This window comes from Neltuma alba, unplaced genomic scaffold (genome assembly GCF_004799145.2).
Source record: "Neltuma alba isolate B1F8T4 unplaced genomic scaffold, ASM479914v2 tig00007927_pilon, whole genome shotgun sequence".
In the NCBI taxonomy this organism is placed as follows: domain Eukaryota; kingdom Viridiplantae; phylum Streptophyta; class Magnoliopsida; order Fabales; family Fabaceae; genus Neltuma; species Neltuma alba.
In genome coordinates, this window is record NW_021634904.1 from 1 (window position 1) to 15,258 (window position 15,258).

The 15,258-nt window shown below is 34.6% G+C and overlaps 1 protein-coding gene across 1 annotated transcript; it reads right to left on the reverse strand.

Moving 5' to 3' along the window:
* Positions 1-1,472: 1,472 nt before the first annotated feature.
* LOC114753437 (DNA repair protein REV1) lies at positions 1,473-14,027 on the reverse strand. The gene is made up of 25 exons (XM_028942129.1): positions 13,723-14,027; positions 13,277-13,421; positions 12,556-12,671; positions 12,384-12,460; positions 11,630-12,120; positions 10,962-11,105; positions 10,639-10,771; positions 10,454-10,542; positions 10,300-10,350; positions 10,017-10,220; positions 9,210-9,329; positions 8,115-8,207; positions 7,618-7,677; positions 7,439-7,525; positions 7,157-7,240; positions 6,961-7,033; positions 6,789-6,857; positions 6,487-6,561; positions 5,806-6,099; positions 5,659-5,732; positions 4,346-4,941; positions 3,736-3,796; positions 3,328-3,397; positions 2,560-2,784; positions 1,473-1,510 (listed from the first exon to the last, which is right to left on the reverse strand). Exons 1-23 carry the CDS (start codon positions 13,920-13,922, stop codon positions 3,383-3,385), a joined length of 3,351 nt encoding a protein of 1,116 aa, XP_028797962.1. The 5' UTR covers positions 13,923-14,027; the 3' UTR covers positions 1,473-1,510; positions 2,560-2,784; positions 3,328-3,382.
* Positions 14,028-15,258: the final 1,231 nt, after the last annotated feature.

Genomic DNA, 15,258 nt, shown 5'->3' on the forward strand with positions numbered 1-15,258 from the left:
GACTATCAATTTCGCTTCCCTAAAAATAAATGTTCAAATTTTATGAATGAAAAAGTCATGTTAAGGTAGGGTTAAAGAGATATAAAATAAGAGTAAGAAAAATTAATTAAAAATTCTTAACCCCACTTTCTACTAATATTTTAATTGAACTCCTTAAAATGTTTCTTCTTCTCTTCTCCTTTTCATTTCTCTCTCGTACCAAACTAATTTTGACAACATGACTTGATTGTTTTAGATGATGTATAAATGTATTCAAAATAAGAAAAATCTACTACAGACAAAATTCCAAATGTACATAAAAGTACGACTTACGAGTTTAGTAAACCTATAATATCATTTAAGTTCTCTTAAAGCATGGCAGCACAAGTGAGAAACCATATATTGAAAATTTCAAACAATATTTGGTTCAGAACTAATGGTGTTATCATCTGAACCCTACCCTTTATCTTTGACCATATCTTAAATCAGACTAATCTTCCACAATACCTCACCTTCCCCATCTTACAAACCAAAAAAAAAAAAAACAATTTTTTTTAAAGAAAATGGACATATGGTTGCAATGATAATAATAAAAAATTGTTTATAAAAGTCCCACCAGAAATAAACGTGGAAACCAGTGTACTAAATTGTAATCCTACACTACAAAGTACAACGGCAATGTGAAATGGAAACAAGCTAACTTGAGATAATTCAAGTCGAACTTATTTGACAAGGTGATTGAATGCATAATTTTCCTAATATATCGGTGATTATTTAGCATATAAAAAATGAGATCTCATTTTTTTTTGTGTTACAAAGAACTTTGCAAATAAATAAATTTGAATTCCTGAATTCAACTCTATGACTCTATGCATTACCATAAACAAAACAAAAAAAAGGAACTAGGAATTCACACCCACAAGTAAATATCAAGAGCATTCATTCAAGCCTTCGGTGAGGCAGTCCAGTCAAGTAATGTCGATTCAAAGCACAAAAACGCGTGCTTGGACAAACCAGTATTTAAAAAAGACTGGGATCTGGCCATGAACTTTGAACTAGTCCACTGGCGGCATTCTAATAAATGATGCAATAATAATGCTTCTTTTGCTATCACTGCATGTCCAAATGGTCTAAAGCCATAGGGAGCAATCTGGGAAGACTTCAGACTCCATCTGAATCAGTAGTGACTAAGCTTATTCATCTGTTGATCCAAATACAAAAGTCAATTACCTAACTCTTTTCTTAACGTTATATACTTTTGTTCCCAACGATGACAAATCCAAAGCAAATTGAATCAGCTCGTCTTCAGGAGAATGGAGTTTCTGGTCAGGCTGCCCATCTCATCAAGGGCGAAATAGTGGTAGTGCATAGCCATTCGCATCAAGACGCTCCATTGGACTGGGAAAACCTTTTCGGTATGAATACCTTTCAGAAAATTAATTCATCTTCCACCTTTTGCAAGTCTAACTCCGTCCAAATGAAACTTGTCTCGGGAAATGCCACTCATTCTTCCATCTGTGACCATCCCTGTCTAAGTACAGAGATAAAATGAAGCTGTTAAAATATTTAAAAAATGAATGAACGTATTAAATTTATTATTTAAAACAAAAAACAAAATAACAAAGATTTTAGAACTGTCGAAGATTTTATAAAATGTCACAACACAACAGTAAGGTTTAAAATGTATTCCCAAGCATGCATGTATATGTCTATTTAAGTGTGTACACACAGTGTATGTTTATAAATGTATTCAAGCGTATACTAGCACATTTTCATATTGTTTATATGAATAAATGTGCATGCGTGTACAGGCACCTGTCCCTGAGTCCCTCACATGCTTGTATGTGTATTCACAAATGGACAAGAGACAATTAGAAGAAATATAAGGTGGGTCAAGAATTTAACTAGGGTTCACACTTGGAAGCTCATAACAAGGATGCAAAATGCCCAGTAGCCAGTCGTCAACTAGTCATAATATCAAGAGAAGATACTCGGGTTACACAAAGAAAGAAAATATTAAGTTACGGTAAGCAGCCGACATAAGAAGCAAACATCCACTTGCTCATGGACATTATTGAAGAGAGGAAGTAAGATATTAGAAAGAACACCTTCGATTATAAAATGTAAAGAATGAAGCAGCAAGCTGTTGGGATGCATTGTGAATGCAAACCTATAAAAATCATGAAAAATTAAAGATGCACATCAAGCGTAAGGAAACAAAGCTTTGCTATAATTATAAATATGCATTGTCAGAGTTAAGACCTATATTAAGGATCGATTACTAAGATAGCGAGATTAAGTAAAGACATGAAAATGATCAAATGGACCACAAAGGACTTGCGCAATCAAAATTGCACAACACAAAAAAAAAAAAAGACTAAATACAAAAATTCATGTAGTTTAATATGATTAAACACAGAAATTCCGGCAGTTTAATATGCCTAGCAAGACAGAGGTATAAGGAAAATTTTCTGACTGAAAAAGCATTCCAAAATGTAGTTGCATGGATGGAAGAGTCTATCCTATATCAAATAAAGACAAAATTTGAAAAATCAAAATTTAAAATAGATGTTTAATTACCTATATAGACCTTGAACTGGTAAAATAAGAACATATCCTGCAGGCGTTGCAGAGCTATGCATATTCTGCAGGATGTCAATGTAGGATGGCTGATGGCAACGATTGCTTTGTGGCCTCACACATTCCAATTGGATAATAGGAGGAGGAAGTTTCGCACACTATGATATTCCGGTATTACTATGATGGTATAAGCAAGCTCCCTCCATAGTAATCATCAACAGCTGCCTATAAGAATAAACTCTTGACACATAAGCATGAAGAAGGTGAAACAAATTATTGGCGTCAAGATAAATATTTCCAAGACATCAATCAAACAAACATAGAGAAAACATGAATCAAATCTCAAATAAAACATTACTACATTTGGATTATTTGGATATATTTAAATTATTTCAACATATCTTAATGATTGACCCAGAAAACCTATATTTTAGGATTAACATGTGGACAACTATTAACTTCAAAAGTCAGTAGAGTCAGTTACTAGTCTCCTAGTTTCAGGGGAATTTTATTCTTTTCTGCCTCCTAACTGCAAACTTATTCCTTTTGCGTCTCCAACTAGTCCTTGGTGATTATAAATTAATTCAGTTCAACTAAAAGAGAGAATTCCTTTTAAGAATTACTACTTCAAACAATTTTCAGAAACGATGAAACAAAATAGACTCAAATGTATAAGGAATAAAAGGGTGATGAAGGTCATTGATAATATGTATTATTATTCTCAGGGAGGTATCTCAACAGCCTAGTCCTTGAAGTTGTCATCCCTACTTACATCAAGAAAGACTGCTAACCCAATAAATGTACTTAAAATCTGTGTACATCACTATTTCGGCATTTCCTATGCAAATCAAGACGTAAAACATTAGCATATTAAAAGTCTAAAAAAAAATTAGCCAGTAAACACAGAATGAACCAATTTTGACCATATATGGCTAGATGTAGACGAAAAGAAAATTGCATATACAAAAAATGTTTTACAAGAGCAGTTTACGTTTTTCAAGGATTTAAAAACAGGGACAACCAAGTGCCCGCTCTCATTCTCATATAACATTTGGATATAGATCATGCACTAAAATTTAGTTCCATTAAAACAACTAAGGTGAACCTTCCCCCTTGTCCTTCTATGTGCATGTGTGCATGTCTGATAGTCATCAACAGGAGAGAAAGCAGGCATACCTGGAGATAAGGTAAAACCATATCATACACGTGTAGGAAAAATTGTGACTTTGCTGCAAACCTGACATTGACTTTGAGTTACGATAAAGAATGTCAAAATAACGAAAAGGCAAGAGAAAAATCCATTATTCAATATAACAATGATTACAACTATTCCATGTAATTCCCCAGAGAAGAACCAGCATAAAAGAGTTGTATCATTCTGAATGCATGTATGACCCAACACAACAATCAAATGCACTCCAACGGTATCCATAATTCCATTATTTTCATGTCCTATATCCGTGGCAATACCATAGTGAAATTCTTTACGAACTGTGTCATTGATAAAAAGATGTGGTAGATTTCAAAAGTCTAAAATATTTTCCAAAAATCCTCCCTACACTAACATCTTACTTTTTGGTCAAATCAACATAAATTAATCTCACTTCAAACAGTGCTAGGTCAACTTCAGCTCATCTCTACAATCATGCAAATTAGATAATTGAAAATGAACAAAATAGATAATAATTTCACATGATTAGGAAAGTAAATATACATACACATATATGTGCGCCTGCTCATTTACAAACATGAAAGGTGACATTCAATAGAACACATCAAGACACACCTTCTGAGAAGCCGGATACAAATATAAATCTCTTCAATATCCTTCTCTATCTTTGATTCGATATACTGCTTCAGGAGCTCAAACATGAAGTTGATGGTTTCATCAGAACTCTCAGAAGCAGGATCTAGCCGTCTAAATTCGGACATACTTTGGTGCAAAACAAAAGAGAAAGAGTTATAGGCCCCTGATTTTTCATATACTTCTGCAAGTTTCTTCAATACTAAGTAATCGCTGACTTTAAACTTATGAACCCAATGAGGAGGATTCCCAACCCAAAGACTCTCATTCCCATTTGAAACAGGATCACTTGATCTTGGATGATGTTCAGAAGTATTGACTGATGACTCCAGATGGTTTTCTTTAAGAGGAGTCAAAACAGAATTAGAACAAAACGCTTGACTCCTATGCTCAGGAAGCTGCCCAAGGATGTCAGTTTTCAAATCCTCAGGCAGTTGTTTCAACACTGAAGCATCCACTTGACTCAATGAAGAAGGCATTAGATCATCTTGACCAAAAGTTGAATTGTTAGGAACTTTGCCAGGGGCTCCAGCTCCTGAACCTGAAGCTGCAATTGCCTTGGGTTTATGCTGCCTTGCCTAGAAATATACGTAACATTGTAACGACAACAAATTTCCTTAAAAGCAATAGAACAAGCAATACATATAAAAACAAACCAGATTCACCTTTATATATCATCAAACAATTGAAAAATGTGATATCAATGGCAATAAACCGCCATCAAACAGAGCTCAGCTTCTGCTAAGTATGCTGATACTGATGATTTACTTAACAGCAAATGGAAGTCTTGCCCTTTTTTCATAATAGCACGCTTAAATTTTATTTCAAGGAAAACCTCAGCCTTACAAGCTAATTAAAACAAAAATGGAATAATTTTGGTCTGAAAAGAAGGCAGAGCAAATGTAGTTAAATGACAAAAGTGTGAAATATGCATGTAAACAAACAAGTTCATTCCTAGAAAATCATCAACTAATAAAAGCATAAGACCTAATCAAAACAAAAATAGTAGGATTGAGAATTAATTAGGACTAGAACGTGTCTATATAAATTGCAAACAAGTTGCATCAGTTTCCCAGAAATAGGAATGATTAAAAACACAATAAAATAATCCCTTCATATCTAATCACTTAAGCATGGAGATCATTGAAGGCACATAGAGAAGCAAAGTAAAGCTGTTTCAAATAAATCTGAGCTCTCCCATCAAATAGAAGGCGTAAGCCAAGGAATATAGAGATCATGGAAAAGGTCTAACAAGAAAAAAGGAGAAGAAATCTGCAGGATAGCATAAGAACTACCTTATTTTCTGTTGGTATCTTGCTTTCAGGATTTGACTCCGAAAAGGGAAGCTCTTGTTCCTTGTTCATAGCTGCTAAGAAATACAATTTGCAAGCACGTAAACAATTTGATAACCAGCCCAGCAATAATGATATATAAAATATTACCTTCTCGTTGCTCCACAAACAAGTTTCCCAAGGCACTAGTGCTTTCAGTTTTCCCTTTCCCTTTTACAAGAAAATCAACTAGTTTTCCTCCATAAATTTCATTTAATTCTGAGAAGACTTCTGGTGGAAGACTCTTTACAACTTCCGCATCCAGGTGACATAGAGGAGGTGGAGTTGAAATTTGACCAGAGCTAACTTGATCACTCATCAAATTTCTATCCATTTGAACTGAAAGCCCGTCTGAATCTCTAGACGCTTGACCTGAAGTCTCACCCAAATTCCTATTGTCATGAACTGTAGAATAAAAAACAAACAGTAGTTATTTTAATTAATATATGGGTTGATATAATATTTTGTCCTTCAAGTTCGCAATCATTTTGGTTTTGGTCCCTCAAATTTCAAACCATATGTTTTGGTCCCTAAAAGAGCAAAATGGTCCAAGTTTTTATTGGATTATAAGGACCAATATTGTAAATGAAAAGAAACTTGAGGAACCAAAGTTTGTATAACCCCTTAATATAGTTATTGAACTTCATCACAAAAATGAGGATCAGGAAGGGGCAGGGACAGGGAGATCGTGTATATACATACATACATACATACATACATACATACATACATATATATAATAACATGAATAATAACAGAGTTACCCACTGTTCCACAACAATTTCCAATTACCTAAAGGAGAACTCTTTTGTCTCATACTTGTAGAGCCTGAAGCCAGCCAGGATCTTAGAAAGTTCTTTTCTGTACCTTCAAATCAATGAAAGAAAGATGGGAGATTACAGATGATGATGATTGCAAAGTAAAACAACCATAGCATTTCGCAGGCTGCAAATCTCGGCATAAAAAGAAGTTTCCATTGCTTTTCGTAAAAGCAAAAACCAATACATCAGTTGCATCACATTCATATCACGAAATGTTACACATCTCATTAAAAAGCAATAAATAAATAAAACACACTAAAAATAAACAGGTACCTTTTTTAGAAGCATCCGCAGCTTCAAGTCTGGAAACTTGCAAACCAACACCTCGAATGTCCTTGACATCTATGTCAAATCACCAAATAGAGATTATGTTTAAAATTTTAATTAAATTTTTATTGAAAGATATGGATCCCTTCCAAGACTAAGCAGGACATATTTGAATTACCCATGTGGAAAAGTCCAAAAAGCCTTTTTGCTATGCTTTGGATTTCATCCACACAATCAGTAGCAAGCGGAATCTACCATACAAACAACACAATCAGTCCCAGAAATATAAAATTTTAAAAAAAAGAATAAATAAAAAGCTTAGACAAGACAACAAGACAAAGTAGCACACATGTTAAGCATATTTCCTTATTTACCTTCACAGAGTGACTCATATTTTCACAATCTCCACAGCCCATATACTTTGCAGGTTCTTCAGCATCTTTTTTTCTCTTTTTGATCTAAATCATATATCAATGGAAATCAGAAATATGAATTTTTCCTGAGACTGAAGAATATTGAAGTACATTATATTGATTAATGCATTCTAGCTCAAGAAACAAAACAGCACATAGTTGCAGATGCTAACCAACTAAAAAGGAAGCTGCTAAATGAGTAAGATCAAAAATATCTCACTTGGGATAAATAAGAACCAATACCTTGAGGGTGAAAGTTCGCCCTTGCACTCCACAACCGTGCAATCGCAATGCCACTTCCTTGCAAAGGTTTATGAGGAAGCTTTCGCACTGGAACCACTTGTATGTCAATATTTTTATTGATTCAAGTTTGCAAGATAAGGAACTATAAAGTGGGCTATACAGAGCATCAGTATACTAACCTCCTTCATGTCATTGAATCTCACACCCCAATTTACTTCAGCGCCAATAGACTTACTTTCCTGCAAAGAGCAGATAATATCACTTTCTAAGAAACAATGAAATCATAACAAATGCAGGCTCATTAGAATAGACAGATTAACCTATTTAGGAGAAAAAGAAAAGAAAAATGAAGAATTCAATATTTAAATGAATGGGCTAAAAGTGACATTAGCCACCAGCTAGTGGCACACTTTGTAGAGTTCAGCATGATCAAGTGTAGTTTATCATATTAACTAGGCAATTTATATAATGCAATTCTAATCCACTACGCTATTGTTAGTCAACCTATAACTGAAACTCCAACAGCTTGATAAAAACAGATACCTTCACCCAAGCACAAGAAACATGTAAAAGACAAAATAAAAACAGATAAAAGAGATTATATGGCATCACAGATCAAATGTTTAATGGATTTTTAAACTCAATATTCAGATAACAACATGCCCTTCCAAACTACCTGAATGACCCCGACCAGTCTATTATCAATTCCTCTGCTATAATTCCATAGCATTTCCCCAGTTTTCATTCCAAAGTCCTTCTGCAGGGAGTCCTGCATGCAGATGCAATGTCTAGAGAATTACATCATGATTACCAATTCCATACACATAAGTTAAGTGAAACAAAACTCAAGATTAAGCAAGAAAAAGTTAAAGAATATCCCCAACAATGTCCAATAAAATCAACAAAGCAGCAATTAAAAATGATGTAAACGATTGGATCCATGAACAAAATTAATTCTTTTTTGGATTAAAAAAATTCAAAATTTATTGCTGAGAAGAGAGAACAATGCAAAAGGTGCAAAAGTAAAGGACAAGGAATCCTCCTCAAGCAAAGGAGAAGAAGAGAAAAAATGAGACTGTTAAACTCAAAAGGGATCTCCGATCACTCTAAATATCTACAAAGGATGCTCCTCCAAAATAAAAAATGCTGAAACAAACAAAAAACCTATAAAGCTAAGTATGAATGAAACTCAGGTCCCAAAAGATTAATTTAACAAGAAGTAGGCCTTGAAAATTTTGCTGAAAGATTATTTGAAAATACCTACACAGACACTTGCAAATATCACAGTTTCTGCTGCAAATCATTGGGAGTGACCTATACTCTCCCAAAAAATATCTAACATAAGAAACTTCACTTTTAAAAACCCTTGCAGTTTGTTCTGAGCAAAGACACCGCAAACGAGCAAAAACCGCATGCTACCAGAGGAATTTATGCTTATTTATTCAGCCAAAAATCATAAACTTGGCAGCAATTAAATCATGCAGATGAGCTTGACAAACCTCAAAGAAACCAAAACCATTAAGCCTGCCATTCTGCCAACCCATTTAACAAAGGACTAAAATAAGGGTTTTAAATTTTTCATCTTAGCAGGTCATAAAATAAAGCCTTTCTCCTTGGATTCTGGCTGCTTTATTTAAAATGAACTTCTCAGTCTATATTTTTCTGTACTACACAATTTCCATTCAAAACACCTTGTTCAAAAAATCAATGAGTTCAAAACATCTTGTCCCAAAATCAGAAGAAAATATATCAAGTGAAGCAAAAGTAAAACCTTGGAAATAATACGCAATTCTCCACAGGTGTGAACATTATGCTTCTTCAACTTCTCCTGTAAAACATGCCCTATCCCAGGAAGTTCACTGATTGGAAGTTGACACAGATGATCATCAGCCTGAGAAAATCGAACTTAGTCATAGGGGTAATATTCACAACATCCACTATGATATCAAATTTATGTCAGGTGTACAAATGTACAGATGATCATTGAAGAGATTGATTAATGTGACCACAGAGGAATATATTGACATCAAATGCTAAATTTTTATTGATAAGGAAATTGAGGTTGCAGCAAGGAAAACTAATTTCTAATGCCCGAGGAAGCTTAATCATAAGAATCTAGGGTGGCAAGATGAGGTCAATGTACAAGTTTTTTCATTAATAAACATAAGCTCGTCCTTTTGAGCAACAAAATATTGAATCTGACAAAAATCTGATGAAGCCAAGACCCCTGGTCTAGAAAGATGGAATTTATTGGCCACGCAAAAAAAGAGATTTCCAACAACAACTTTAAGGTGCAGCATAACATTGCCTTCAGGTATTTGTCAACAAAATAAATACAGCATAAATGCATTTTTGAACAGTTACCATCAAATGGTTTGATCAGCAAATACACAAGGCTAAGCAGGAACTTTTAGCATAAAATTCATGGAACAGCAGTTTCAGGATATAAGTGGAAAAATTGCCGGTGGAATAAGATGTAGGATTCATATGTTATAAATCTACCCAACCATAAAGGACAATATGCAACTTGAAATATATCAAGACAAACTTCTGAATAATAGCATGCTCCAAACCATACCATCTCAGGACTTATGTAATATTGACCATTTGGTTTTGCACTTTTAGTAGCAATTCGAGCCATAAGCATGTTTCCAGCTATCCCAGCACTTGCAGTACATCTAGTGGTCTCAAAAATCTCTTCTCTGATTGATGAAGCTAAAAGTTCAGGATCTTCGCCCTCCGCAACTGTGACCTCCAAGAATGCTTCATCACAGCTTACAGCCTGCACCAAGTATAAGTTAGCCCTAAGGAAAGCTAAAATAATACTGACTAAGATAGAGAGTGCCCAACCACAAGCAAACCTGAACTTTGTGGCAACGCCGGTGCAATATGCTATAAAATTGATCAGCCACCTACAAATTGTCCAAGTAATACTATATCTCAAAAATCAAATTTACAGAAATTTATCCATCTACTCCTTAAAACCTCCAAAGGTAATGTCTTAATGCTTCTTACCTCCTCATAAGCTTCAAAGTTGTACGGAAAAATTACAAGATCAGGACAAAGTGCCTTTGCATCTCGAACAAACATACCAGCCCTAACACCTAACAGAGAAGATAACACATCATCTATGCACCAAAAATTAATCCATAAAATGACAGTATAGCTGATAAAGTCAAATAATTTAGCATGTCACCAACCATAACTGCGAGCAGGGTAGTTTGCAGATGAAATCTCAGCCGTTCCTCTTGAATTATTTGAGTGACATACAGCTACAGGCTTGTCCAGAAGTTCAGGATGGTCCTTAATAACTACTGAGACAAAAAAACAGTCCTGACACAAAAAGCATAAATTCACAACCTTTATTAACCCAAGCTTGAGATAAGAAAACGACAAGAATATTCATGAAAGTCTACCCTCCAAATCACCACAGAATTAAAGCTAAATGGAATATTCCATCAAAATCATGGGACAATATATTGACAACAATAATGAACATCAATATCTTTCCAAGCAAGCTTACCATGTCAACATGGATGATGACTTTCTTCCCAGAAATAACAGGTGCATTAACATCAGAACTTTCCGGATTAAACTCAGTAGACAAGACGGGAAAACATTTTCGATATCGATTTCTCCAAGTTCCTATAAAGTGCAACCGCGAGCTCTGCAGATCCCAAATAGCTATCATGACATTACCAAACAGAGCCACAGTGCCTTTGGCAGCATATATGTAAACCAATGATTGATAATGTGATAGTGCGTGAGACAAGAAATCACGTGATAGTAATGCATGAGCATGAAGATATCATATATTGAAAAACTTCATAAGTACAATTTCTCATGCTTAGATATATCTCGAAAAGCCAGTAAAAAATTACACAACAATTCCTTCTTCAATCTTTATTTCTCCTTATTACTGATTCAATTTTTCAAAATATAAAAATGAAATAAGGTCAGGTAGTTTTCAAACATTGAGTGCTCAATCCACCTAATCAACAAAAGTTTATTTGATGTGGTGATCATTGAATACAGTCGATTGCCAACATCTTTTGAAGAATAATTTTGAAAAATTCAGCTGGCGAGTGGAACCATTATAGTAGAAGTTATAGAAGGGCCAAAGAAATGTACCGAAATAAGTTGTTATTCAACAAGAAATGTTCAACTGTACAATTGTTCCAACCTAACTACCTTGAAATAATTTTCCACAAATTTTGGGTCTACAAGAGTTGAGTGGCACTGTTTAGAAGGCCCGGTGGCCGTAGAACTTGGACATCCTTTTGAATTCTGGTCATCTAAGCAATAGCTACTAGCTGATGCAGCAGGTCCTTGATGACTAGGTTCAAGTTCACTTTGCACATCTCTCTCATCTTTAATAACGGGGTCAAGTTGCACTTCACAATAATTATCTGCACTGCTTGGCTCTTCACAAGTAGTTGCATTGATGTCCTCAGGGAGAATATCATCAGATTCAATACTTGTTTGCTTTCCAAATCCAACCATGTTATCAACTTTGGTTGAATATGTCTCCTCTGATTGGCTAACTCCCACTGATGAATCTTCAATATCACCTTCCACTGGGCTAGTAAAAGCATCTTCCGACCTTTTGCTACTTTTGGGTGTGAAGAAGGCTGAAAGTTTTGGTTGATTACTAGCAAGCTGATCAAGTAGGTAAGGCACCCCTGGAGACACAATTAGCATCACTCATTACATGATGACATAGAAAGACATGTAATATATTATCATTTTTCCAACATCAAAAAAAAAAAAAAAGTAAAACTTAAACAAGTGCACAGTGGTCATGAAAGAATTCAAATAGTTCAAATCTAGTTCCCTTCCCTCAGGAAGGTTTCATCACTCTTTTCTTGTTTCAATCTTCCTCAACAATCATGGGAAGACATTAATCCAGAGAAGGAAAAGAATTCACAAAACTGCCATAACTTACAGCTCAGGAGTCTGCCAGCAGCTACTGAATCTAATATCCAAGAGGGTTTCACAACAGGCAGCCCTGCACTGAAGGCTCTGTATTGAATCATCCAACAAACAGAATTACCTCAACTAAGTAATGTATCATGATAGGACTCAAATCTCAAGATTTAAAGAAAGTCAGATCAAACCTCAAGTTCTTAACTTTGCTGTAGGAAAGATTGCTGCATACAATATGTGTCACATTATGCCTTGAGAAATAATTTTCAAATCTTCCACCATATGTTAGCATGTAGCTTCGCAATTCCTGAAATAAATTTGTCATTAATGTCATGCCATCTCTTCAATTTTCCAAAAGCTTCAAAGAAATGAAGTTAAAAGAAATGACAGCTGTTCTTAATTAAAACTTTATTCCAAAAAAGTTTTTAAACCTTAAAAACATTACAGAGTACGACAGCTACATATCCTGAGCAGAACTTCCTCTGCATACAATCAGTAATAGTCCCTTCCTCTACATTAAGTGTTTGTCTGGTCAGAAGTACTTGGTTTTACATTTCCAAACATGCAAACAAATTCCCTAGAGTTACATTTTAAACAAGAATAGACATATAAAGCTTAAAGTTTAACATTCAATCCCTTCAAAGCTTAACTATGCCACGCAGGCTCTAGCTCCATAATTCCTGTTCTTGCATTCCCAGAGCCTTGACTAAAAAAGAAAATTGATAATCACACTTGATTCTCCGAACAGGAAAAAAAATGTTTACACATTATGGAGCCAACAAGGTTCGTCCTCAGCATAATTCCTGCTCCCATTTTTTTCATTTAATTCAAAATCTTTTTCCCCTTCCTTCAAGTTTCAGCAGTCAAGGTGAGAAAAATTGAACAACGGAACCATCAGAAAAAAAGATAAACCTGGCTTGAAGGAATCGTGAAACCATCCACAAAGATCGACACTCCAATAAATATAGGCTTTGCAGAACTAGAGCCACCAAAAGAAGAATTCGAAGCTTCATTATCAAACTGGTTATGTAGTTTCCGATTCTTCTCTGCCATATAACTGCATTCAAACAGCAGTCGAGTGTGACATAATTAAACAATTTAGAGCACGGTTATTCTTAACTTACTGAAGAGGTACAAAACTTAAGTTCGCAGTCGCTCTCAATCTTAAACTATTTCATTAAAGAAATTCTCATCGAACTAAAACAAATAAAGATAAAAATTATCAAATAAATCTGCGGAAGTCGTTGTAGTTTCTTTAGACTGAAACCAGAGATGCAGTGATTTCCTAACCATCTAATTTATTAAATTTCATTTTCAATTTTGATAGCAGATGGAAGTCTAAAATCGAAGAGCACAACCTGCCGAAATCGGAGAAGGGGGATTTTCGAAAGGAAGAACGAGAGGAAGAGCGAGAATTTGAGCCCCAAGCTACGCCTAGGGTTTCCTGGTTAGTATTCTTCTTCTTCTTCGTCTTGGTGCTATCATTAGAACGATTAGAAGACGCTGAATTACTGAAACTTCGCTTTGAATTTGCAGAGCGAGTGGAATCGAAACTCATTCTATTTTCAATTTCTCAGGGGAAGAGTACCAAGCAAGATTGTTATTTTTTGCGGGAACAAACAGCGATCTGTCCATGTAATACAAACAAAGGCATTCAAATGAAGCGGCAAATTCAGCTTCACCTGATTGGAGAAGAATCTCTGTTAGTTTGGCTGGCTTTTGGGTGAAGTTTGGCGATTTGATTAAATTATCATTTTTCATTATTATGAAACTGACCCCAATATTTTGAAGTTTTGAAATCACTAGCGCGCCCCCCATCCCTTGTTTGGAAGTTATAATTAATAATTAAACCCCGGGTAATAACATTTGCATCCTCCAGTAAAAAATGCAGGGCTCGTTTAAGGGGTATTTGGTAACCTTGAAAAATACTTCTCAGAAGCACTTTTCTGTAAAATGAGACAAACTCCTCCACATATTTATTTCGTAAACCGTAAAAACACTTTTGAAACTATAGTTTGGTTTCCATCTAAACACCCTAAAATTCCGTTCAAAAAGTACTTTTGGGGGGTGTTTAGAAATTAGAATAAGTATTTTTTAAAAGTATTTTTTCGTAAATCGAGATAAATTCATCTACATATTTATTTTGTGTATCGTAAAATCACTTCTGAAACTATAGTTTGATTTACATCCAAACACCCCCTTAAACAAGTTTACGTAAACCGAGACAAAACTCTCATTACATACTTATCTCATATTCCGTAAATCACATTTGAAAAGCTACTTATAAATCAATCCAAATAAACCCGTAAACGTCCCGACAAAAATTGACGTGGCATATTTAATAATCGAAATTATAGCTACATTTAAATGATCTTTAGAACATATTTATGTGTATGCATGTATTTAATTGTATTAATTCAAAAAAAAGTATTTAAGTGTATTAAATAAAAATAATAATCTCTCATAACTTATTAGTAAACTTTTAATTATAATTTACAAAATACAAGATGTGAGAAATGTTTTGTATCGACTTATTTGAATCATACTTATAGTCGCCAACTCAAATCAGCTCTACATGTTATAGATATTTTTTGTTTTGCCGCACGTCTGCATGTTATAGATGTGTGCTTCTTCCTCTTTACAAGAAGGAAAAACATTACATTTGCCAATGTTAGGATTTCATGATAGCATGAAAATTATTGTTGATGCATGGTTCTTTTAACACAAGTCAAATTAATTTTAAAAACGTATTAAAATACTCCTCCGGTCCTAATTATAAGACCCAATTGACTTATTTGAGGAGATTAAGGAAGTAAGTTAAGTTGGTTATTTATAATACTACCTCCGGTCCTAATTATAAGACCCAGTTGACTTATTTGAGGAGATTAAGGAAG